This window comes from Symsagittifera roscoffensis, chromosome 1 (genome assembly GCF_963678635.1).
Source record: "Symsagittifera roscoffensis chromosome 1, txSymRosc1.1, whole genome shotgun sequence".
NCBI lineage: Eukaryota > Metazoa > Xenacoelomorpha > Acoela > Convolutidae > Symsagittifera > Symsagittifera roscoffensis.
In genome coordinates this window covers 76,874,348-76,901,351 of record NC_087062.1, presented here as the reverse complement: position 1 = coordinate 76,901,351, position 27,004 = coordinate 76,874,348, and the positions used below count along the sequence as shown (strand labels likewise).

General features: G+C 38.1%; 3 protein-coding genes across 3 annotated transcripts in view; 1 reads left to right on the top strand and 2 right to left on the bottom strand.

Moving 5' to 3' along the window:
* Positions 1-27,004, bottom strand: part of LOC134849377 (kelch domain-containing protein 1-like) — a 381,010-nt gene that overhangs the window by 131,152 nt on the left and 222,854 nt on the right. The window lies entirely within an intron of this gene.
* LOC134849361 (tubulin-specific chaperone C-like) lies at positions 1,695-20,281 on the top strand. The gene is made up of 2 exons (XM_063866504.1): positions 1,695-2,388; positions 19,755-20,281. Exons 1-2 carry the CDS (start codon positions 1,736-1,738, stop codon positions 20,146-20,148), a joined length of 1,047 nt encoding a protein of 348 aa, XP_063722574.1. The 5' UTR covers positions 1,695-1,735; the 3' UTR covers positions 20,149-20,281.
* LOC134849345 (uncharacterized) lies at positions 20,296-25,084 on the bottom strand. Its single transcript, XM_063866502.1, has 3 exons — positions 24,422-25,084; positions 22,292-22,460; positions 20,296-20,785 (listed from the first exon to the last, which is right to left on the bottom strand). Exons 1-3 carry the CDS (start codon positions 24,943-24,945, stop codon positions 20,297-20,299), a joined length of 1,182 nt encoding a protein of 393 aa, XP_063722572.1. The 5' UTR covers positions 24,946-25,084; the 3' UTR covers position 20,296.

Below are 27,004 nucleotides of genomic sequence, written 5' to 3'. Positions count from 1 at the left end.
TGTTTAGCGATATGTGAAAATTTTACATGGCTGTGAATTTTGGGGTGTAGATAAGCTTAAGTCTGCTGCAAACTTCTGTAAATGACCACTGGCACTGTATCTTGAGTAACACTCGGTTTTCTGGGACTCACTGGCAGAAGACAGCACGCGATGAGGACATCAATCTCGAAACCGGGGAGTATGTGCCAGTCGGTCATATTTGGAAGTTTGACCTTGAGAGAAGCAAAAAACACTTGATTTTGGAGTGAAATTTAATTTTTTTAAATTTCGAATGGAAACTGTCATGCACGATTTTCTCGCGATAACTGAAAATCAGAAAAGAGAAGTCAGAACAATCGAGTGACAACCGCGGGAAAGTTGCTAGAAAAATCAGTGGGAAATTGCTATTCGCAATTTCAGTAGCGATAAAAATCTAGAGTAGAGCTGTCCCATCTAGAACAGAGACGAGCGCATCCCCACGAACTGGATTGTTGTGATTGGAGTATTATTCTAAACTGGACTAGAGTGAACCTTCGGTGGAAAGGTGGACAGCTAGAGTGTCCCCAATGGTTCACGAGAACTGACATTCTAGAGTACAAACTTGTTCTTGTTATTAAAACTGACAAACATTAAACTCATTTTAGTTACTTTATTGATTCTTGAGTTGCACACCGACTTATTTACTTCCTGATTCTTGAGCGTGCTACAATGTGAGTACTAATTTAAAATTCTAGAGTGTGTTTTATAATTGTTATGTTGAGGTAAGGCGAGTTTTAGGTTGATCCATCTGAAATGGATCAAAGTTCCACTGTCTAATAAAAAGTAACTTAACGGATTGTTCCGACCCGGTTTTTAACGGCGTTCATGTATTTTGGGTATCTAGAGACCTGAGTATGGGGACGTTATTAATTCTAGAGTGGGGGGGGGAGATATTTTAGTAGTAGCCTTTGAGCTGTAACGGGTCGTGGTCTCGTGTCACAAGCGAACCGAATTGGCTCCGACTGATTTGAGGTGGAAAAACACAAGAGATAGTGTCCCTGACTCTTGAGCCAATAGTTATAGGGCCTATTTTTCTTAAGCCTCATGTGTGACTGCAGTAGACGAATGTTACACCAATTTAAATTTCTCGAGTGTGTTTTAAGATTGTTATGTTGAGATAAGGCGAGTTTTAGGTTGATCCATCTGAAATGGATCAAAGTTCCACTGTCCAATAAAAAGTAACTTAACGGATTGTTCCAACCCTGTTTTTAACGGCGTTCGCGTATTTTGGGTATTTTGAGACCTAAGTATAGGGACGTTCTTTTTTTCTAGAGTGGGGGGATATTTTGGTAGTAGCCTTTAAGCTGTAACGGGTTCTAGTCTCATGTCGCAAGCGAACCGAATTGGCTCCGACCGTTCTTGAGGTAGAAAAACACAAGAGATAGTGTCCCTGACTCTTGAGCCAATGGTTATAGGGCCTATTTTTCTTAAGCCTCATATGTGACCGAAGTAGGCGACTGTTACAGCAAGACAAAAATATAAAATGTATCGGTGGATCAAGCTTCTCTAAACATTTTCAAACTTTTTTTCAGCTCAGCAGCTTCTGTATCAATTTCTTTTTGCTAATTTGTCATGCTTTGTTTGCGTGGTATCGCAATTGGTGCGAAGCTATGCTTCGCCTCTCTGTGGGTTCAAATACTTTTACCAGCATGTAACCTCTAATTTTTTCAAGTTGAATGGAAACAAAAGCGTAGTTATTTGGAAGATATCAAGAAAAATGCTATCTGAAGTAGAGAATTTTGACAACAATAACAGCGATGTTATGTCTCCTGAAGATAAAAAGAAATACCTGAGCGAACTTCTGGCGGATAGAGAGTCGCAAAGGCTGGCTGATATTGCTGTAAGAAACGAAAAACGCGATAAAGAGAGAGCATCACATGAAAGTCAAGATCTTTTTGCAGCTGCGTTTTCTTCGGAATACGAAAAGTTGACTTATGAACTTGCCCAAATTGAAAATGCTACCTTTTCACCTGGCGTAGAGCTAGAGCCTCTTCAAACAGAATTACAAAACATAGCGATTCGAATAGAAACTTTGCAAAAGAATTTAAACGAATCTACAAATTTTCTTCCAGTACGTTCAATAGGAAGCTATAAGTCTCAAATTACTAGCCTTCAGATTAGTGTAACTGCATTACGGGACGCTTTACAACCCAAGAAAAAGTTTGCATTCAAATTGAAAAGGAAACCGATTCAGTCAACGTCGGCAAGTGCATCACCGCTTCAAAAGCAAACCCAGTCTCAGCCAGCCGCTTCCGAAATGTTAATAAAACCCTTATTTGAATGTATAAAAAATCAAAATATTGAGCTGCAAGGGGAAAAAGTTGATGGTCAAGATGTGATTTTGCAGAATATTGTCGACTCCCAAGTAAGGTTAGTGTTCTGTAGCACTTACCAGTAAAAGTTCAAATAATTCTCAGATCCATTTATTTATCTTTCTATAGCTGTAATATTTTTAATATAATACCAAAATTGCCATGGTAAGGCAAGAGTAATACCCAAAAACCGAGACTTAACTAGACTTTTCCCTAGCCACATTGTTCACAGAATTCGCAAATCAGAAGAAACTTGCTTACAATAATTTCAGTGATAAGGAAATTGCTGTACAAAAATGTCAATGAATAGTTCTACCTATGTGGCGCAGAGGTTAAAAAGATAATGGAGAAAGAGTCCGGGTGGAAACTGCACTTTTGCAAACGTATGAAGTTTTTCTTCGTTATAAAATCCAATTTTTGGACTATCGGCCGTCTACTTCTCGAACGTTCAGCATTTTCTACTATTTAAGACTCCAATTATAACATCCCTAGTAGTGCAGTTATTTGATTTCCAAGATTTTTTGATGTTTTTTTTGGCTTTTTAAAGCAAGTGTTTTGATATCGGGTTATAGAATTTCGTCTGAGACTAAGAAACTTTGTTCACAGGTTTTAGCTTGTGACGTCCTATTATTTTGCGGTACATGAGATTCTAGTTTCGACTGTGTCAGTCATTTTAACGAGACAGGCATAATTCATCATGTTTGCGTTAAAGTTTTCCTTTTTACGCTTGCGATTAGCAAGCGTTATCAAACTGAAATATAGACTTATTTTCGGGTCCACAACTAGTTAACAGAATCTTTTCGATCATTTAACCTTTGGATTATTTGAAGTCAAAAGGCAGACGCTAATTCGCGCATATGACGAGCAGCTTATACGCGTGTCTATAAAGACAATGGTCAATTGTTCGAATCAGGCCAGGACCTGTTGTTTTTGTTAGCGGCTAACTGTCCGCGCGTCAAAGAAATATTTGTCGGACTTCTGGTTGTCTGATTTTTTTTTGTCAGCGTAGTTGCAGCAGCACCAAATTTGCCTAAAATTTGGGCAATTTTTTCTCATTAAAAATCATTTCTGTGTATTCCGCTCTTGGGCAAGTAATTGATTTTTTTCCATGATATTCTTTTAAAATTTTTGGAATTTGTTTTCTTCATAGATTCTGTGCAAGGAGTGTTCTGTGCATTTGGTAGCATCTAAGCTTGTAGCGTACCCATAAATGGCACGCTATTGATAGCCATGAAATAAGTGCTATATTAGAAATTGATGTCATAAATTATTAATGTTAAAATCCCAAGCATGCAGTTGAACAAGTTAGTGTTTATTAAAAGTAAATAGTGAGTTATTAGTTGGGACATAATATTGAATATCGAGCTAGCTGAAAGTAATAAAGTTTACTAACCAAAGTTAAATTCAAACAGCTGAGAAAGTGATAGAGATAGAATCCATGCTGTCGGGGCCCATGCGTCCGTATTGAGATACTGCTAAATCAACTCCAGTTAATAACATGCAATAACATCTAGAAACCATGCGGGTTAATTAATAAAAGCAGTGCATTACATGGTGATAGTTCGCGAACGACAGTACAGTGACAATCTCCACTCATCCAGCTAGACGAAATCCAGCTAGACGACATCTTGAGGGCGAGCTGAAACAGTAGATCAAGCGCAGCAACTGTCAAATCAGAAATGTGAACTTACTAATGAGTGTTTTGTGATTCTGTCAATTGAGGAAACTACATTCAAGTGAAGTAACTGGAAAACTCGAGAACTTTCGTCTCTACAAACTTGTAGGTCAAACTATTAAGACTCTTGTGCTATATATTAGTGAGAAGTATTAAATTGGTGTGCGCTCAAATCAAAAAACATTGAAATCAATCATGATCATTGGAAATCATTGAAAATTGGAGGAGCGTAAATGCAGTAGATTGAAGCTTAAAGACGGAAAACTCTAAAATCGAAATCAGCATTAGCATTGAATTAGCCTTACTAACAATTTTAACCGCGCTGTGCTAAAATATCAGCTTTTTCGTGATAAAACCAACCCAGTTCGTTCATATAAATTTTATAAATTGTTCAAACCTAACTGAAAACAGACTGAAAATCATAAAACTGTAAATGGCGCACGCTCAAATCTCAGTTAACCCGTACGGAGGGACGGATACCGAAGATTTTTCACAATTCGAACAACTCTTCAACGGATTCATCGGAGTCGCAGGCGTATTACCGGCTCAACAAGCGAATTTTCTACAACTCCACTTGCGTGATAATGCACTTCGTTTCTACCAGACATTACCAGATGCGACTAGAGCAAACGTACTCGACAGCTTAACAGCGTTGCGCGATCATTTCAGTAATCCGCAACTCCAAGAAGTCCATGTCTTGAAATTGGAACAGCAAAAATGCGACTTAAAGAAGGATACGCCAGAAAACTTCTTGGTGACCTTACAGAAAAAAGCGCAAAAAGCGTACCCAACGCCAGAAATACCAATTCCTGACCCAATTGATGCAGCAGCTGTCAATGCCGCATTAGAAGCAGCACGACATGCCAGAGAAACTGCACATCGTCAAGAACGGTTGGACGCAGTAAGGGATCATCGAGACGCACAAATTCGAAGACTGTTTGTAAAAGCTATGCCTGGATGGCTTCGTGCAAAGCTCATGGAACAGCCTGCGGGTAACACGGTACAAGACCTTTGTATGTATGCAAGGAGACAGCTGGTCATCCGAGATATGTGCAGAAAAGAAGATTATCCAGAGGATGGATTTAACGAAATAAGTGAGACTGTGTCTGATAATCTTATCAGCGCCTTATCGAAGCTTACTGCGACGCAAGAAGCTATGGAGAAGCAAGTGAACGAAATTCGAACTCAAATGAACGATAGAGATCGTCAAGAAGCATCGACATCCGCACAGCGATCAACAAATCAGCAAACGCAACAACAACAACAAGAACAGCAGCATCAGCAGAATCGTTTCCCAAATAATAATAGTGGTTTCCAACGAGGATTTCGTGGAGGAGGTAGAGGTTACCAGCCGAGACAACCCTACTCCGGACAATACACGAACGAATACTCACCCAGAAATCATTATAGCAGAGGGAATAATAACTTTAGAGGTCAGTACCTTTATCAAAACAACTTCAGATCCGGATACCAAGGAAGAGGAGGAAACTTCCGAAGTCCTTACCCATTCCCCCCTGGGAATCAGCAGCAATGGCCTAGGAGACCATCGAATTACCAGAATCAGAATTACCAGAATCAGAATTACCAGAATCAGAATTACCAGAATCAGAACTACCAGAACCAGTACCCACAATCGAACCACTTCCAACAGCAGTCAGTCAACCAACAGCAAGCAACAAACGTTGACATTCAAGCCCCAAACGGCCCGTATATGCCCGTAATTCGATCAACCCCTGTGCTCTGCGATACATGTGGTTACCCTAACCATACTGCCAGTCAATGTTATATGAGACCAAAACCTCAAGGAAGGGGACAATCCTTCCCATTCCAAAATCAGTCAAAAAACTAATAGCGCCACCGATTCAAGAGTCAGAACGAAAAACCGAAACAAACGATACCAAGCAAAAAACACCTAACGCTAAACCGAAAAGACGCCGAAAAAACATAAAAACCTCAAAACGTTCACGATTGAATAAATTGGGGAAAAATGAAGCCGAAAATAGTAATTCCAATAAAAAGCTATCAAATGCATTTCCACACGAAATACTTGATTTATATGCTGTTATACCGGAAAGCGACAAAACACTTTCTTATGTCAAACTTCAATTCGCACCCAAAACCTTTAGGCGCGCCCTGGTCGATACAGGAGCGTGTGCAAATGTTATATCACAGACAAATTTCAACGACCTTAAAACGGATAAATTCTTATATCAAGAAATAGTGACACAAAAGTCGAAATTGAAACGAGTACGAATGGCCGGAGGTCAACTTGTACCAATAGAGATCGAAGCAACAATATGTTTCAAAATTGCAGCAAAAACGTTCACGGAAATTTTCCGTGTGTTACCAACAGCGAATTCAATGATACTAGGAAACTGTTTTTATAAAAAACACGACGTACAAATTTGTCCGAAATATGATCTTTTGAAATTTCCCGATGTAACAATTCAAATAAATGAAATCAAAACCCCAAGTTCTAAACGACATAAAAAACAAGCGCTCCGAGTACCAGTAATCCTTTCGAAGAAATACGTTATTCCGCCGCAGAAAACGGTGCTTTTAGAGTGTTTTACCGAGATCGACATTAAAAATACTATCGGAACAGTTGTACCAGTCCCCGAATTTGAAGACGAATCCAATATTGCGCTAATGTCATCAATCAGTGAGACTACAGATGATAGCAAACTGTATATTTCAGCACTTAATGTAACCGATCATGTAATAACTTTGCCGAACAAGAGCACAATCGCAAATTTTTCGATCTTAACATCAACAGACATGAAAAATATCATCCCGATTGACCCACAAACGTTGGCTTTAGCAAAAATGACCAACCCGGAAAATGTGAAACATGAAATCAATCAGCTCATTCAAGTGAATAAATCAAATGACGTGAAACCTATCAAACCAAAGCCAGAGTATGAAAAATTTTGGTTCCCGACACCGGAAACGTGTGAAAACCCTAACATTCTTACCCCAATTCAACGGGAGATCTATGACCAGATCCTCCATTTTAAGAATCTTGAACTTTGTGAACCGAAATCAAGTGACCATGATAGATTGACATTTCTAGATCAATTCAATTGGGAAAATTCCGTGTTGACAAATGAGCAAAGGTCACAAGTGGAACATTTACTTGTTAAATACTCGGATATATTTGCCAAACATCGATTTGATGTCGGATACAACTCGGAATTGCAAATCAAACTAACACCGGAACACCAACGACCTCTGTACACACAAGGTCCGCCTACGCCAATCCACCTACGAAAAGAATTAACAATTGAACTTGCACTTATGCATTACTTTGGCCTTATAACGACATTATCACAATCAAAGTACAGTAGCCCATTGTTTGCTCACCGAAAGCCATCAGGAAAACTCCGCATGCTTATTGATCTAAGAAGAATAAACCATTCGCTCAAGAATGATTATTTAAACACGAACTTTCCAATCTCAAATATGACAGATGCCTCAAATCATTTTGCCGGAAAGAACTTGTTTACAAAACTTGATTGCTCACAAGCATACCATTGTGTACAAATGGCAGATGACATTTCGGTTCAATTGTTGGCATTTAACTTTTCATCACGAACTTATGCATACAAATGCCTAGCGCAAGGTCTAAATAAGTCAGTAACGGGTTTCAGTTCATTCATTCGGCACTACTTAGATCCATGCCTAGCAGGGGATATGTGTACACAGTTCATGGATGATATAGGAAGTGCAGTGCACACGTTTGATGAACTAATTCCGAACTTGTCAAAAATCTTTGAATGTATTCGAAAATCAGGACTCAAATTGTCCCCAAGTAAATGTGAAATAGGTACGCAAAAAATGAAATTTCTAGGAAACATCGTAACACCAGCAGGAGTCTCACCAGAAGAGACCAAAATCCAAAAATTTCTACGTAGTATCAGAATGCCACAAACAGCGAAGCAAGTTAAGAGACTAATCGGCTTTGTACAGTTCTTTAGGAACTATATGCCTAGCCTTGGTGATAAATTGCTACCGTTTTACAAGCTACTAAAGCAAGATGTTGAATTTCGAATTTTAGATGAACATCGCAAAGGTCTCGAAGTTCTTAAACACGATCTTTTGCAAGCAACAACCATAACGTTAAGACTACCAAAACCTGACTTACAATATGTGATCCTTTGTGACGCGAGTTGCCATGGAACAGGATTCGTCCTCATGGTCGAAGATTATGTAAATACAGAAAATAAAGGCAAAACAAAGACGTATGCACCTGTTTCTTTTGGATCACGACTTTTTAACGAACCACAGCTCAAATTCTCGATTTACTATAAAGAATTCCTAGCCTTATATTTTGCCCTAGATCATTTTGCACATTTCATATGGGGCGCCTCAAAACCCGTTATAGTTTTGACAGACAACAGAAGTCTAACGTCATTTTTTCAATCGAAATCAATACCACCATCAGTTTGGAACTTCCTAGATCGAGTTTTAGCATTTAATATTGTCATAGCACATATACCAGGCAAAGCAAATTATGCAGCCGACTTTTTATCACGCATGCAGACTGACCCGAATGCATCTCTTTCCCTACGCTTAACAGATAAAATACCGGTCCGCGAAATACATATTGATTCAACGGCAAAATTACCGGATGCATCACTCAATTCGATAGAGATAAAAGAGGCATTCTCCGACCAAGTAGTAATGACCAATGAAATACGCCAACAATTAGAGTCGCTGGGTCTTCTTGAGACTTACATGCTAAAACAAAATAAAATCGAAAATTCTGACGAACTGGAGGCGCAAGCGTTTGTACGATTAGTCGGACCAACAATATCAGCAATTGATTACTCAGACCCTGCAGACTTATTTTCGGATTTGAGTGACAGAAGCGAACCACTGGATCTCAAACTTGAGCAAGAAAAAGACCCTGATATTCAGGAGGTCAAGAACTGGATAACCGAAAACAAGATACCAGATCTGAAGTATGCTAGTAGCCGACGGAAAAAATATGCTAAACAAATCAACCGACTCGAACTCAAAGACGCAATTCTTTATAGAAAATTTTTCAATGACACTGGACAAGTTAAGTACCTGCAATACTGTCTACCGAAGCACCTGTGGCAAGAAGTTGTGTATCGCCTACACAATTCGCCTAGTGGAGGACATATTGGCATGGGAAGAACATTGGAGGAATTTAGAAAACGATTCTACTTTCCAGGATTCACAGAATTTTTCGTGAACATAATAAGGAATTGTCTTACTTGCTTACAATTGAAAAAATCTTCGAGCAGGTACCAAACACCGCCGTTGCAACCGATATCTTCATTGCAGTCATTTCCAGGAGAAATGATGCAAATTGATATCGTAGGACCATTCCAGTCACCAGTGTATAAATTTGTCCTAACGGGAATCGACGTATTCTCTAAATACCTTTTCGCAATGCCACTTACGAATGTGTCAGCCGATACGGTTGCAAGAGAACTGACCAAAATCTTCTTTACTCATAGTTACGTACCGAAACGAATTCTAGCAGACCTCGGAACAACGTTCACGTCGAAATTGATGCACGAACTTGCATCGCTGTTGGAAATCCAAGTGAGCCATGCTACCTTAAAGCATCCACAGACAATTGGACTTGTTGAAAAATCCCATGGAGCACTCAAAAGGATCCTTAAACTCAATACAAACGAACAATGGTCTGATTGGCATAAGTACGTTCCATTAGCAACATTTATTCACAATACATCGTACTATTCATCAATTGGATGTAGCCCTAGTGCTATCTTCCATGGACGAGACCCAATCAAACCTTTAGATCTTCGATTTTCAACCAAAGCACTAGAAGCAATCTCAGTCGAATCAGATTTTGTAACCGCTCTGCAGGATGCAATGTTAGAGAAGTTCAAAGAGACCAAACAAAATATAATTGATGCATACCAACGCTATCGTGGATATTACGACCAAAAAGCATTAGCACAACCACTCAATCTTCACGCATTCTGTTTACTTCTTAACCCGAAACTGACAACTCAATCCGAATTCGGAAGCCATTCCAAACAAGTCTGGATACCACTTTATCGAGTCGAAAAAGTACTGACAAATTCGAATTATCTTATAAGAAAAGTTGGAACTATTTATACACAATGTGTTCACCGAATTCGATTGAAACCAATCGTGCCTCAGCAAGCACCAGATGATTTGGAGAATCTTGACCCGACCACGTTTATGACAGACCCCTCGCTGGGAAAGTATCGAGGCGAACCGGAACTTTTTGACGAATGCATACCACAATTACTCGAAGATTTTCATAACCCTACAACGGAGGAGCCGTCGCAGATTCAAGGTCCATCAAGTGTACAGCTATCCGTGCCACTAGGAGCAGCACCAGGTCCTGTAGTACCACCACCACCACCGCCGCCACCAGTTGTTCCTGCGCCACACCCAGTGGTAGCACCAGCGATACCCATCGTGGCACCACCACCTGCAGACGAAGCTAACGAGCAGATCGATAATGAAGATCCACACCGCGATATCCAGTTTCCAGACCCGGATGCACAGCCAAACAATGATGATACGCTCAATCTTGATTTGCTCTTCCAAGAACAGGAGCCTATACAAACAGAAAACCAGAGACCTCAACGACAGGCCGCGTTTGTAGCACGTGACAGAATTCACGCCCAACAAGTACAATTTAATAAACGTGTCCAGCAACGTGAAATCACACCACCACCGTTAATAGTACGACGATACGGAATGCGAACGCTCGGAGGACATGAAAAGGCACCAACCACATTTACGTCACGACATAACGCAGCGGCGCGAAAAAAGTCGATCCAAGAACAAGCCGCTATCGCAAACGAAAACTTAAGTTTAAATCGCGAAGAAAAAGGAAACGTGATAAAAAATAGTGTGAAGCGTGCGAAGCAGTCATTATTAGGACACCGACGTAGCGAAAACCGTAATGACCAAACAGAGGATGGACAAGGACCATCTACTCTAAATTCAATCGAAACACCGACGAACATTGTCATCGGAAGTGGTGATATCCTCAGATTCCCTGGCCCAATTGCACATTGCGTATCGAGCGATTTCGCGATGGGTAAAGGATTAGCAAAACAGATAGCAGCGGCCTACCCTGAAATCAAATCATCGCTTTTGTCTATCGAAAACCCCCAAATAGGATCCTCGATCGCATATTTCGAACCAACCGACAAGAAATTCATCTATAATTTGATCACAAAAAATCTGTATTTTGAAAAACCAATGTATTATCACCTGTCAGTCAGCTTGTGTCAACTACGAGCGCAGCTAAATCGTCACGGAATAAAGGAAATTGCATTACCAAAACTCGGATGCGGACTTGACGGACTCAGTTTTGAAATAGTTTATCAGATGATAGCGGACGTCTTTTACAACACGGATATCAAAGTATATCTCTACATGTAACCACAAACCTAACCTGCTTAATACGCTACTTCAACAGTGATCTGATAGCAAAATCTGAACGACCTGATGAAGAAGACGACACAGTTTAGTAGTCTCTTCTTGAATTCTAGAACAAAAATGTAAAATGTCATTTTGTGTATACGGTCGAGCGATCATGTTACAGCACATTGGATGACACCATCTCCATGGCATCACTCCAAAAACCACCACTCAAACAGTTCATTGAAGAGTTATAATAAATGAAAAAAGCGTTTTACTGCGAAAATTATGGAAAATTCTCAAAATATCTTGAATTGATGCGCAAAAAACTTAACAAAATACCTGAGCAGCCCGTATACACTCCCCCCGTTCACTTGGGTGGTTACTGGGACAGCAGCAACATTCACCGAGATAAAAAGACGGAAAAAACTAGATAAAAACGCTAAAAAATGAAAATTTGAGAAAAAGTGACTGAATAAAAATAGTCGTAAAGTCCTTAAAAATAAAATCAGACACGCTTACTGGGGCCGTACGCTCACACTGCACAGCGACCAAAGGGACATTGCGAAAATGAGTGCAGGAAAGCGAATTTTGACAACACCTAATGCCCAGAATATCGGAAAAACCGGAAAAAACACGAAAATCCCCGACTTTGAAAATCGATAACTTCCGAAAAAATAACTTTAGGTCAAAAAACTCTCCAACAAGGGTAGGTTATCGACCCTTCCCCGTCGATCTAGCATGGTTAGAACAAATCTGAAGAAAAAAAATTTTCCTATTCCGGTCCAAAGGATTGGGCCGTGTCCCAAGAAAAAACCTTGATAATAACTCACTTTTAAGTCACCTAACCTCACGACGCTAGCGTACGGTTAACCAGGATTGATATTAACACCATTAGCGAGCGTTTTGAGTACAGAAATCATATATTAACTTGAAGATATACATAAGAAATGACTCTGATTACAAAAGTTGAAAGAGTTTGATAAGTCCAGTCTCAACTTGAGTCATCAGACGACTCATAATAATGAGGTGAATCTGAACGGAGCCTTTTTACAGCCCTTGGACCCAACTCACCATTCACCTCAGATGCATTAAATTCGCCAACAGTACTAAATAGAAAAAAAAAAGCGTGAAAATTCCGCTAATTCTATTGAGAGTTCACGTAACTCAGTTTTATTTTGTTTCTACTTCACCGCCGGCGAAAGAGCACACACCCGACAACAACAAGCAGCACCCAGGCTACGAAGACGGCCACACACACAAGCCAGGGCCCAGCAGCCTCACTCTCCGCCAAGGGAGGGCACACAGCAGAACGCTGGGACCACAAAGGCCCAGCGGCAGAAACAACGTAACTGCCATTACGGCAACAAAACACAGAAGTGTTGCCAAAAGCAACAACAAAGCACATTTTTCAACAACTGAAAAAATATCTTAGTTAACATTCAGACCAACTCAAGTACATTTTACCTGTTGACACTCAATTTAAAAGAGTTTAAAGCTAAAACAAACAGAAAGCAGTTATTCACTTATTGTCTACTTATACAAACTTACACATGCATGACTTGAATTTTGACACTTGTACCATTCTTAACCCTCTAACACCTGCTCCACAGCGGACATCACTTCGGCCGGTACGCGCGAACTTAGGGATGTTATCAACGTATTGTTGAGATCGGCGAAGAACAACGTCACGTGTGGAACTCCGTATGACGTCAAGGATGCATAAAACACCCAATCGTCCAAATACCTAGCCAACACATTTGCCAACCTAACTTCTAAATCCCATATCTTGTCCATAATCAAATCTTCAACGGCCTCAGACACATTTTTTGGAAGATCGTCCACCCAAAAATCAATTATGAACTGGGCACGAAGTTCTAGAGCCAATTGGAGCTGCATTTTTATTTTCAGTCAAAGCGGCGATGTTAAGTTCAATCAAACTGGCGATATTCAAATATAAAGTTCAAGATATATTTACAAACAACCAAACAAATAAACCCGATAAACCATTCTTAAAGTAAATGTCACCGAAAACCATATTTCTACCAATTTGGAACGATCACCAAACATCCTGTTCATTTGGTACAATTTGGCACAAAGTAAATGCCACGACACCCACCAAATGGATTCGACAAACGAATTATATTTTGACAAGTTTGACCTGACGACAACCGAACAAAATATAAGCCTTCAGAAATTACCATTTTAAACAACTTCATGAATAGCGAAGAATTTCAAAATCTAGTGCACTCAATTCAGAATTCAGAATTATTGTCGGAAATTCCCTACAACATTGATCTAATCGGTTTTGGCGAACCCCATCTGAATTACTCAGGTGAAGTTCACTCAGTGTACTCTTGTGAAGATCATTTAATCCTGATTATCATTGCCTACTCAGTGGGTGATTCGCGTATGATAGTTACTTGCCGATTCAATACGATCTCAGAATTCGAAAACATCAACTTTGAATTACAGACAAACGCCTTCCTGGGACTCCAAAACACCAACTACTCAATAGTTTATGAATCATCATCCTAGCTGTAAGTCTACGTCAATAGTCATGATCGAAGCCACCACCCTCATTGTTCTTGTATTTCTTGCCAACACATCTTATGCGAGCGAATATGAAGATGCTTTGAAGACGGGAATAATTTTTCATAAAGATAGTCAGATCTTACTAGCCGAAAAGTTTATCAACGCAGAATTCCTAGTTCCATTCCCAAGTTACAATTTCACGATCCAAGATAATGTAACGCAACTTCTTTCCATCTTGTCAACGAAATGGAAATCCAAATCAACAGATTGTAAACTCAGTTTCGCGAAGACATTCAACGCCAGTGTTGATTCTTTCAATGTCGACTGGATGCTCCAAAAGCTCCAGGTTGAAATACAACTAGCACAAAAAGAAGTTTCGACTATCAAAGTTGAGACCTCTCATTTCCTATTCAACGAAAATGACGAAGATCAATCACGAAAAAGACGAGGAATAATGTCAAAACTAGCCGCCATCGCAGGAATCGGACTTTTCGGACCAGGAATCTTCATGGACGACTCATCAAGTTGCGGACTATTGGGAATCTTTGGCACTTGTCAAGACAACAGCCGCGCCAATGCACAGAACATCAAGGAACTACATGAGTTCACTACTCGACTGACAGACCACGTAGTCGAATTTGAAGAACAGGTCAATGAAAAATTCTTTCTGGTTGCTGACAAACTCGCGGAAGTTAATGCCATCCAGCAGGAAATGATCCAAAATCAGCAGGAAAATTGGAAAGTGATCGAAGACCAGTTTAAGGTCATACAGCACAACTTCGAAATCTTGCGCGATTGTGATCAGTACCTGTTCTCGAATCAACAATTGAATTTCAATTTTGATACTGCAGCCTCTCTCCTCTCTCTTCTGTACTCAGATGTCAAGAGTTACAGGGCAGCGCTGTACGCTTTTAAGACGAACATTATGAATGCCATCCCTACGCTTTTAGACAAGAGACTCACGATGTCATTGGTCCCCAGAGACTCTCTGATAGCAATCCTGAATTCAGTTTACGACAGCCAAAAAGACGCAACGGACAGACTGACTCTAGCCATCCCAACAACCGAGCTTCACTCGTACTATGACGCAAAACTGCTTCGAGATGTTGTAACAGTTGATGAAGGCCTGCTAATGACACTAGCGATACCGATGTCGTCCAGTCTAACTGTCTTTTCGGTTTATCGAGCTCATTTAATCCCGATGCCACAGCCGGGACAGAAGGATGCAATCAGATGGAAGACCGAGGGAGACTACTTCGCAGTCTCTGAGAACGGAATGGAAACCTCAGTGCTCACACGAGAAATGCCTCGGTTCATCAAGGTATAGGATCTGTCATCAAACCATGCAGACACAGATGAGCAGATCCTCTTGTCTATCTAACTTATTCTGGCCAAACCCTGTAGCAGCCTTGACGGTCTGTGAGACGGAAAAAGTCATTCTGCCTACGCCGGAACGAGCCACGAATTTGGGATACGGTATCTGGCTAATCACATCAGCCTCTTCGTCAATCTCTTTGTGGGAGTACAACCTGCATGAGGTTCATACTCCATCCCGCAGAGAGCATTCAGGATGCAACATTTGCATCATTACTTTGGATTGCAGGACGCAATTAACAACTAGAAATATCAAGATCAGACCAGATCTGGAAAGTTGTGACAAAATTCCAGCAAGACGAATCAATGTCACACTGTCTGATCCATTGGAACACCTACTCTCTACAATTCCGGAAATTAATGAGTTACCATACTTCGAATCAAAAACGGACGCCGGAATTAGACTTTTGGAACAAGTGAAAATAAAACTTATTGACAGCCCAATAGTCACGAACATGGAACAATTGGACGAGATCTCAAAACCAATCGCCGACGGAATGAAACTTTTGAAACCAACCTTAACAGAGAAACTCGAAAGCTATGTACCAATAAAACTTTCACTGACACTGACCGTCATACTTTTCATCGGAAGCACACTACTCCAGTGTTTGTGCACTTATCTTTTTCATCGATTCAAAGCAGTTCGAGACATAACCCCACAATTTCTAAAGACCGCTTATGGAGATATACGAATAAAGCCAGTAGTCGCAATGGACATTGATGAACGCGACAGAGATGAAAAAACAGCTAGACTTATGGAAACACGAGCGGAATGGCAGAATAAATACACGATTCTAGACGTAATTGACGACACGATTGCAGTACCACAACATCACAGACAGATGGAGGATGCAGTACTAAACGACGAGACACTATCAATGCAGGGAAGCAGAATAGACATGAATAGAACGAGATCAATGGGCGAAATCTCAACGACATCACACCAAGGAAAGACTTCACGAAACTACAGCGGAGGAATGAAACTGACTCCTAATACAGGAATCTTAGGTGTGAAACCTCCTTCTATCCAAATAGGAGCTCAATACAACGAGGAGACGACCTGAAGTATAGGAAGACTGAGATGCGAATAAGTTGCCATTTCATCTTTCATTACTGACACTGATTATATCATTTAATTGACCATGACGTTCCCAAACATTGATTCTATGACTCAAGTGGTGGCTTAATTGTAACCTGAATCTCATAAGTGCTAGCAGCACTATTTATTTTCCCTGAACTCAAGTTCTAATTTAAACTTACCTGTTTAACCTTAATTTTATACATTTGTAAAGTTAAAATTTCTTTAATACACAATTCGTGTATGTAAATTTGATAACAGAACCAATCCATTTGAGTGTATATAGTTTAAAACCTTTATTTTATGCACATTTGGTGTACATCAACCAGCTTTAACCCTGTGCCTAACCTAATTTAAAGCCGGTTTAGTTTGTTATTTACCCATTTATAAAAGTAAATTTATAGAAAATTTATTGAGTTAAATTGTTTTAAAATTATTGAAATTGAATCATACCGTATAACTTTTAATTCGTTCCTAAAATTTATTATGCTTTTAACATTGCAGTTTCCCTTTGAAATGCAACTAAATGAAATTACTACAGTTTGAAGTTAGAAACTCACCAAATTTTATGTAGATACTGTATTTAAATTGTAACCCCGATGCTAATAACAGTCGCCAGGAAATAATTCGACAGTGTAAGTGTAGCGTACCCATAAATGGCACGCTATTGATAGCCATGAAATAAGTGCTATATTAGAAATTGATGTCATAAATTATTAATGTTAAAATCCCAAGCATGCAGTTGAACAAGTTAGTGTTTATTAAAAGTAAATAGTGAGTTATTAGTTGGGACATAATATTGAATATCGAGCTAGCTGAAAGTAATAAAGTTTACTAACCAAAGTTAAATTCAAACAGCTGAGAAAGTGATAGAGATAGAATCCATGCTGTCGGGGCCCATGCGTCCGTATTGAGATACTGCTAAATCAACTCCAGTTAATAACATGCAATAACATCTAGAAACCATGCGGGTTAATTAATAAAAGCAGTGCATTACAAAGCTTGCGACTATAAATCCCAGAGAGTCGATTCCAGTTGGGATCTTTTTTTGTTGTGGAAACTGAACTTTTCGATTAGACTTTCGGGTCTGCTTATTTTTGTTGGCTTAGGTTCTGCAGAAAGGCTCGGTTTCTTTTAAGCATTTAAAAAACTTTTTGTAAAGGTTGTAATGGTGCAGGTAATTTTATTCCTATAATTTTTTTTAATTTTGCAATTTTGTGACAAAAGATGTTTTGAAGGTTTTTTTTTCAAAATTGATTTGTCTTTTCATTTTCTGTCAACCGTAGTCATTTTTTTACTGCGCTGCGTGTGTCTGCTCTGGAACTATCGGCTTTGTTACCGCTTTTTGATAAGGTAACATGCTTTTTTAACATTCAATCGTCTTTCTTGGCATATTTTCTGAAAAAAAAAATTTATTTAAGGCAAAATCAATACAATGATAGAATTTTTTTTTCTAATTTCGTTTTCTACGGTTCTTATTTCTGCTTCCTGTCGGCTAGTGTGTCATTTTATGTATGTTTTGAATTGCAAAGGATGCGAAGCTTCGCTTTGCCTCGTGGTATTATTTTTTGATTCTTTTTTAAAATTTAATTTCCGATATTGTGCCGTCCTAGTTTTTGCTGTTTTGAAAAATTTCTTTGTTTACAATAGATTCAAAACTGATTTATAAGTTGTATACCCGATTTGTAGGTTTTAAAAAAATGACTGCTGATATTGAAGTTGTTTTCAAATGTCTGTCTGCATAGAATAAAGCCACCGACGGCTTAAAATAGCTTATTTTAATGGCTTAAAAGCTTAGGATAGAGCAATTTAGAACTTTGTAACATAATTTTCTTCAAGTTATGTGTTTTTTAGAATTTTAAGTGTTTTTTTTTTGAAATCAAAAACTTCAAAAAATTATAAATCTGAAAATGGAAAGTTTTAATTTTTATTTTCGTTTTTCTGGTAATTTTTCTTTAATAATGGTTTTTCAATTTCCTCACTGTACCATGACGAAAATGCTTAATCTCTAATTTTTCGTTCAGATCCTTTTCTCACACCACAAAGAAGAAAAACTACGCTAATTTGAAAAAGATTTTTTTTGTGTGTTTTTTTAAGACGATGGCCGTAACCTTCTGTGCTACTTGCACTGTAATAGGCTATCGTTGTTGACGTAGTACTTGAAAAACCATATGCATGGTTTTTCAAGTACTACAACTGGGCAATGATTTTTCAGTGTCAATGAGCGAAGTAAAGAGTCTTATATAGGTCTTGATGTTTTTTTTCAGGCCCACTTGATTTTTGGCGGCTAAACTTTTGATGTTATTTTCTCAAAAGGAGTACAAAATGCACCGTCGAACAGCAAAAGTTCAAAGCTTGCGATAAACCTGATCGACTTCTAATTTCGAAAGTGAATTCTTTTTTTTTCAGATTCCACAGCGGATTAAAAATATTACCTTTTGATTCAGTTTTCTCAAATTTTTAAGAGTGATGACTCTTAGATAGGTATTGGTGATTTTTTCTATTTTTTTTCAGGAAAAAGCCTTAAAATGATCGAATAACTACAGATGTGTATTCATAAATATTGATGCATTTATAAGTGCACTTATGTATATATGCATTTTTTGAGTTCACATGAAATGCATCTGCTCAAAGTGACGTAAATAGCGCTCACCAAATATGAACGCGGAAATGGCGATCTCTAGTGAACGATTTCTAGTTTCGAATTTAATTGTTAGATTTCCAGCGGAATAAAAACTTTATCTGTTGATCTAGTTTTCTTAAATTGGGTTAATTTAATCGAAAAAATGTCAATCATAAATCGTTCTAGAAATCCAAAGGCCATTTATTTTCTTTGAAATAGGTATCTGAGGTTTTCTGAGAGTAATGAACGTAGTGAAGACTCTTATATAGGTCTTGTTGATTTTTTTTTAAAAAAGTCTGAAAATATTAATGCACTTGGTGTAATGCTTTTTTTGAGTTCAATTGAAATTGATTTGCTCAAAGGGGTGTAAATAGCGCTCTCCAAATAAGAACGTGGAAATGGCGCGAGATAACGTGAACGATTTCTAGTTTCGAAAGTGGAATGTATTTTTAAGATTTCCCAGCGGAATAAAAATTTTACCTGTCGATCCAGATTTCTATAGTTGGGTTCATGTGATCAAAAAAGCGCCAATCATAAATTGTTCCAGAAATTCAAAGAGCTTCAAGGGAAATTGGAAAGTTGAGAAAGTCAGTGTTTTTTTTTATTTGCGTTCATTACTTTTTTCCAATCTTCAATTGGCTATGTTTTAAAAAACAATTCAGTGAGTTTTTTTTCCTGTTTACTCTTTTCCAACTGTCTGTTTGTCATGTTCGAAAATGTTTTTTTTTGTAGAATTTTGGGCTGTCCGGCTACTTTGCATCTTCTGAACGTGGAGAACAGTAAAGTGCTCATCGGACCATGTTCTTCATCCGTCTTCCTGGAACAGTGTTCGAACTCCACAATTGTTTTAGCATGTCAGCAACTGAGGTGTCACACCTCAAAAAACTGCTATCTCTTCGTTCACATTACATCCCGAGGAATCATCGAAGATAGTACTGGATTGAAAATTGGACCATACAGCCTGTCTTATCCGAAGTTAGATGACCATTTCAAAGCTGCTAATTTACCACGTGAGAGAAACAATTGGCAGAAAATAGACGACTTCAACTGGCTGAGCAAGACAGAAAAGTCTCCGAACTACAGTTATATTCCAGAGAATGAGATGCAGTCATTTTTGCTTGGATAAAAAGGCCTTTTCAATAAATTTAATTCTTGCTAGAAGACCTGATTAGCAATGTGGTTCTTAAAGCAGCTATGTAAATAGTGTAAAAACTAAAATACTATGCAACTAAAAGTAACTCAAGTTTATTTTTTGAAGAGGCTTCAAGTTTTCGCTATATAGAATCAGTTGCGTAAGCATTATGTAGAATTTGTTCAATAGTGAACACGTTTAGAGGTCGCAGATTTCCCTGAGTGAATAAGTCCAGGGTTGCCTTCTGCGCAATGTGTGGAATATCATCTTTCTTGATCCCAACATCGCTTAGGCTTTGGGGCATCATCAGGTCTCTAATAAACTGAAATAGAGCCTTATGCGGTGGCTCAGTCTCTCCAAATGCTTCGACCAAGTGACTCTGCATCGCCGAGTTCATGTGGTCCCAGTTGTATTTCACGACATGAGGTGCCATGATGCATGATGTGTATCCATGCGAGACGCCATAGGTTCCCAAAATGTGACCGATTCCATGACTGCCGCCCATAGGAATGTCTTGTGTGAGTCCTGTTGATGAGAGCCACGCCCCCAGCAGACAGTTCTTTCTGGCTGATAGTCCTGTACTGTCGACATTTTTGGAGGGCTTCAAGTTTTCTATCAGTAATTTGAGACCCTAAAATCTTGAACTAGATTTTTTGCCAGTTTGATTAAGTATGAGAAATTTTGATTGATTTGAACAATGAAAAATAATGTTTCTGATTTTGAATTTAGCTGTAAATATTAAAGTTGAAGGAACTTCCGAAGATTTGATGCCAGCTTAGATGGGGTTAAACAAAAAAATCAATTCTTGATAGTTATAACCTTATATTCAAAATTTTATTTTGAAATCATTGCGCTTAGTTTATAAGACTGATTGCTTTTCTGCAAATTAGGAAAATGTTCTGCAAAATGTGTGCATGAGAGAAGTCTCCTTGAGTTCTAACTGCTGTTGTGTAATATAATTTTTATTACGGATTGCGACTATTAAAAGTTTTTTTTTTTTGAAGCTAACGACGCCTTTGTCGTCGGTAAACATTAAAAAATAGAGAAAACTATTGTTCCATGAAGCTAGAACGAATCGAAGCGGGATTATAAGTTTTGAACAAAAAGATCTTGTCAATAACTCCGCTCTGGCAGTCTTGTTCAAGTCCCGATGAGAACAGAATCCAAATTAACTGATTTTGCCAAATATAACTTAATTTTTTAGATGGATTGGGTCGGGACAAGTGTGAAAATAAGGTTTTCGAATCATTGGCATCAGAACGCGAAACTAATAAAAGGGTTGGAAGCCTGTAGTCTGAACCTAGAGACCCACAAGCATACTGACCACTTTGGTCACTCATGAGTAACCAGTCAATTTTGGTTACATTTTGGTCACTCTTTGTCTCAAAGTCACCTTTCCAAAATGTTAACCTACGGAATTACCCCGTGGGTCATGAACCAACTCAGAAATCAGCTTATTATGAAACGCAATGCCCTGCATCGCTGCATCTAGACGAGGCAACTTATAATGGGAAAATTCGCATTGAATTCTGGATATCCTATGTTGTTTTCGGCAAGAAGTTACCTTTGTCATCTAAAACTTTTTTAGTTTGATTACAGCTAAATTAGGTTTTTTTACCCCCTTGAATGTTTTTTTTTGTTTGAGTGTTGGAGAGCGAAGGTCACTTTTGGTCACTTTTTTATGTTGTTTTGGTCACTTTTTACTCTTTCCCCATGTGATCAGTCTGCCCACAAGCGTTTTAGGTGCGTTCATCAGTCAAGCAAGTTCAATTAGTCAAGAGGGGAGGGGGGCAAGGAGGTTTTCTATATTGAAATATTTTTTTTCAGACAATCAAAATAAACAAACATTGAAAAGTGAGATAAATATTCTTCTAAGATGATCAAGATTGCGTTCTCAAAAAATGTATGTTAATTTTTCTTCGTAAGTAGAAAATCTGCTCTGAAAGTTTTCTTTTCTGACCTGCTGTACACGCAAATTGAGTACATCTGATAGCGTTTCAGATGCGACTTGAAAAGTTCGATCAGCGCTGTCGAGTCGTATGAATTTTTGAAAATTTTATTTAACAACTAATAATTTTTAAACTTAGCAAAACAGAAAAGTGGAAAAGGTTGAGGACAAGCATCTTAATTGTTTCACCTGCTTGCATGCGGTGTCGGCCAGCATGTTGGTCATAGGTGAACAAATAGTCTCGATGCTGTGGTCTATGGCCCTCACTCCCGAGGAGATCCATAGCTGTTCAGGAGTATGTACTGTCGTGTTGGGATCCAAAATCACCACATCTGGAACCAAGTTGTCATGCAGATATCTAAATGGATAATAAATGAACGATTCTCCAGCGTAATCAATTTTTCATGCTAGTAATTGAGCTAACTCCACTTTTTTCATTAATTACTCTTGCAATAAGCAAGGGTATTGCAATCGGGTACTAGACTTTTCCCCGTAAACAACTTTGTCCACAGGATCACTTCGAACAGTTCTAGAGGATCTTTCCTCTTTTAGAGGATATTCTTTTGTAGAAAATCTTCTGACAAGCTCAATTTCTTGAAAATTCAAATTAAAGTATTTCAAGCCCGTTTCAGGTGCTAAATATCTTTTCCAGAATATTTTTTCGAGTTTGCTGTTTTCTTCCTAGTTTCGGTCGGTTCAATTTCTGTTTTTTTAAAGAGTAATGAACGTAGTGAGTACTCTTACATAGGTCTTGCTGATTTTTTTTTGTTTTTCAGGAAAATATCTTAAAATTTGTTCACGCTCAATTTTGATTTTTGGCGGTTTGGTTTGTGATTTCTTTTCGAGTTCAGTTCATTTCCAATTGGTAAAAGGAATGCAAACTCCATTATCGAACAGCAAAAGTGTAAAGGTCACGAGAAACGTGATCAACTTCTAATTTCGAAAATGGAAATTAATTATCAGATTTCCCAGCGAAATAAAAGTTTTGCCTATTGATCCAGTTTTCTCAAATTGGCTTAGTTTTTACAAAAAATTGTCCATCATAAATTATTCTACAATTTCAAAGAAATTTAAGGCGATCTATTTTTTCTTCAGAATACAAGTTGAAAGTTTTTGAAAAAACAAGTCAGTTTTTTTTTCAGTTTCCTTGTGTTCATTACTCTTTTCCAACTGTCAGTTGGCTTTGTTTTATGTAAATTCAATCAACCATCCAGTGGTATCTGGTGTAGATAGCACAATTGATCGAGTCGGCAAAGGCTTATGCTTCGAGCCAGGCTGGGATCTATTTTTTGGCAAACTTGAGTTTTGTTCTTTTTCGGACTATCGTCCGTCTGTTTATTTTTGTCGGCTTAGTTCCCGTAGCACGATTTTTCCTTCAGCTTTCTTCAAAACTTTCAGCTTTCTTAAAAAAATGTTGTAACGCCCATGTTTGACGACAAAGCCCGGGAGTTTGATTTCAGTAGGGACTTGTTTTTTCTTTGCAAACTGAAATTTTTCGGTTAATTTTGGTTTTTGCCGTCTTAGTTCTCGCAGAAAATATTTTTTATCAAAATATGGCTTTTTTCTAGTCTTCTGAAAGCTCCTGATAGTGTCTAATGTTGCAAGTATTTTTGTTACGGTTATTTTCGCTTTTGTTGCAATTTTTCTAAATTTTCATGACAAAAACGTTTTTTTTTTTCAATTTTGATTTTCCTAATTGATTTTAAGCACAGTGATTCATTTTTGTATCGCAAGTGGTGCGAAGCTCAGCTTCGCGCCTGTGTTTAATTTCGGAAAGGAAAATTGATTCAACCCACGGATTTTTTCAGACTTACTCAAAGTCTACAAATTTGTCAGTGTTCGTTGTTCTCTATAACCCAAGTATGTTAATGTAAAAAGTTCAGCGGGATGGAAGTGAGACTTGAAAAAGGTAACACCAGTTTGCCACTCTCGGCGATAGTTTTGAACATGTTTGCTGATAATTTTGTACAGAATAGTTTTATACCGATTTTGGAATTTCTTACAGATCTAAAAAAATGCGGTTATCTGTAATGATGGTTGCTAGTTCTTCGGCTGTAGTGAAAATTTTTGCTCCTTGCTCTAAGATATCAATAGATGTGCAGCATATGTAGTTTTTATTTCAAACTAATCTGGAGTTAACGTCGTGATGAAAAATGTTGGACAAAATAATATTCAAATTATCAATAATTTTTGAACAAAACTATTCAGTTTTGTATCTGAAGTATGAAAACTGTGAACAAAAGATTGAAAGAGATTTACTCGAAAACTAGCATCGCCAATTATTTCACTCTCGAACTTAGATTAATCTTTTTTGCTCACCCAAATTTAGCTCCAGTTTCCGTGTCTTTCAAGCCAGTTACTAAACTGTACGCTGCCGCCGATAATGTCGTCGGTATATTAATCACGGTCAAATCTGACTTGAAATCAATCGGAAGTGGATTGTAAATTTGCGACGCTCGTTGGAACTGCCGAAATCCAGATGCATCTTGAATGTTGTAGGTCAGACAGATTCGAATGGCCTTCGAAGCATCCGTTACTGCGCCTTCTCCAAGAGTAACTACGCAATCTGCTCCTGAATCTCTCACTAAATTTGCTGCACGAATGCATGAACTATCAGAAGTATGCTGTTCAATTCCAGTAAGCAAGCCTGAGAGTTGTTGCTGTTCTTCGAGCTTCTGTACCAGTTTGGAAACGATATCAGATTCTTTGTCCAGGCTTTTGGAAGCTAGAACGAAGACACGTTTACCTTCCGTTTCGTCCAGAGTGGAGTCAATATAGTTAGTGTCGTACACTACTTTTCGACACGTTGTCATAGAGTTAGCTGTTCTGGGCGTCGCTGCCATGTTTCAACTTGAGTTGGATAGAATTGACTGTTTACTTGATTCAGTTTAAGGTTGTTCCACTGATGCGCATATTTACAGAGTAATCGTTGGTTTAGATTCAGGGAGTTACTCTCACTTTTTCTATGTTGAATTGATTTACCTAATTGCTTACTAAGGTAATTGATTGGAAATTTTGAATTGCTCAATTGTCATGGTAGAATAATTTTTTGAAATTTCTTGCGGTGAACCGTGAAACGGGAAATATAGGTCTTCTGTCATTTTTACTATTGATGTACTGAATCAGGTGATCTGGCCCAAAACTTTATCCGGAAACCCGAATATAAATTATCGAATCTTCGGGTAAGAGAAAGCTACTAACGGACTGTTTCAGTAAGGATATACGAAGAATTAGTATCTAAGAAGTATCTAAGTGCTGAAGATTTTTTGGTCCGTATCTGGTTAAGTATCCCCTTATCTATCTTGCAAGGGGCTGAGTATTCGTTACAAGGTACAAAATTTGTACATGCTTAACTATTCAATTCTTTTTTAATGAGCGAATTTGCTTCAAGGTACAAAGTCCATATATAGTTGTGTTCAACTTTTTCTCAATCGGAGGGGGAGTTTTTTTGCTTTAATTTACATTTTTCTATAAAAATTGCCGTCCAATTTGCCCATTTTACTATGACTATCAAATATCCCTAAGTTATAGTTTTCGTGTAGATCCTTTTGTTACACCACGCGGAAAAACGACACTCCTTAAAAACGACACTCCTGTTTGAAAAACGACACTCCTGTTAAAAACCTTTTTGAAATTTTTGGTCTAATTTCAAGCTAATAAGGTGTGGCTAAGCAGGCTTACAAAAGCATTTTTATGCTTAATTTAAGCCGTGAAAACGTTTTTCGTTTCTCTAGTCTTTTTTTTTTCTAAGAAAACTTGTTTTCCAATTGGCCTTTTTTACTATGAATGTCCAATATGCCTAAGTTTTGTTTTCGTTCAGATCTTTTTATAGCAGTGCACAAAAAACGAGTGTAATTTGAAAAAGATTTTTTAAGACTTTGGTCGAAACATTCTGTGCCTAGTCCAAAGAAAGCTCGTGCGATTCTACTGTCAAAGCCCATTCAGTCGTAAATCATATTTCAAAAAAATGATCGGGTGTTCAGAAAAACTCGGGCAAATATAACCGTTTTTCATACTGGGTTTTGATTGGCAACTAAACAGGAAGGCGTTTTACAATATCTGTTTAACAAAGTTGTTATGATTAGGATTGCGATAAGGAAGGGTGGCAACCGGGTACTAGACTTATTTCTCAAATACAACTGCTCGCAAGATTTTGAACGTGAAATTCACGCGTGTTTCAACGCATTAAATTCAAAATCAATCAGCTATCCAGCGTAGCTGGCGTAGAGATAACACACCTATGTGAGATGAAAAAGGCTTGTTATTCGAATCTGTTCGGGACCAGTTTTTTTGCAAAGTAGAAGAGTTCATTTTCGTAGCCCCATTGGTAGAGGAAATTGATTTGCGATATGGTTTGCGGAGGTTCAGTTTTTTTTTGAAAAGTTTCTAATTAAATATTTGTGTAATTAGCATTTTTGGAATTTTTCGCTCCGATCGGTTAATTTACAGAATTATTACGCATATGATTATTCTGCTCGCAATTAGCAGGCGTTATTTATTTGGAACGAATACTTGTAAATAACCTGTCGTGTAAACAAATTGTCCTGTGAACAGCTTGTCTAAGAAAATAACTGTGTCATTCTCCCAAAACTGCAATTTTGTCAGCCCACAAACTTATTTTGATTATATCTCCATTTAAATAACCTGTTTTTTTAATCAATATTTGATTTTTACGTTTTTTTTAATATTACAAACTCCTGTTTGGTATAGTTTTCGCTTTTTCCATTTTATTTCTTGTTAATTTGCTTATAATTTTATCGGTTTATGCCTAAGCGGCTTTGTGGCATCATATTACGTCGTTAGATGAGTGAAACGAGTTTCCTATGCGTATCAGTCTTGAGGGGATAATTTCCTATTTATTAAAAACTTTCCATAATTTTTTATGAAAATATTTTTTTTGCT

Bases quoted from the DNA above. Each gene is read 5' to 3' on its own strand.
- LOC134849361 (XM_063866504.1), top strand. From the start codon at position 1,736: ATGCTATCTGAAGTAGAGAATTTTGACAACAATAACAGCGATGTTATG. The intron at 2,389-19,754 runs GTTAGTGTTCTG...TTTTTTTTGTAG, and splicing joins ATTGTCGACTCCCAAGTAAG to AATTTTGGGCTGTCCGGCTA.
- LOC134849345 (XM_063866502.1), bottom strand. From the start codon at position 24,945: ATGGCAGCGACGCCCAGAACAGCTAACTCTATGACAACGTGTCGAAAA. The intron at 22,461-24,421 runs GTGAGCAAAAAA...TTATCCATTTAG, and splicing joins GAAACTGGAGCTAAATTTGG to ATATCTGCATGACAACTTGG. The intron at 20,786-22,291 runs GTGAAACAATTA...TCAAGATTTTAG, and splicing joins CCGACACCGCATGCAAGCAG to GGTCTCAAATTACTGATAGA.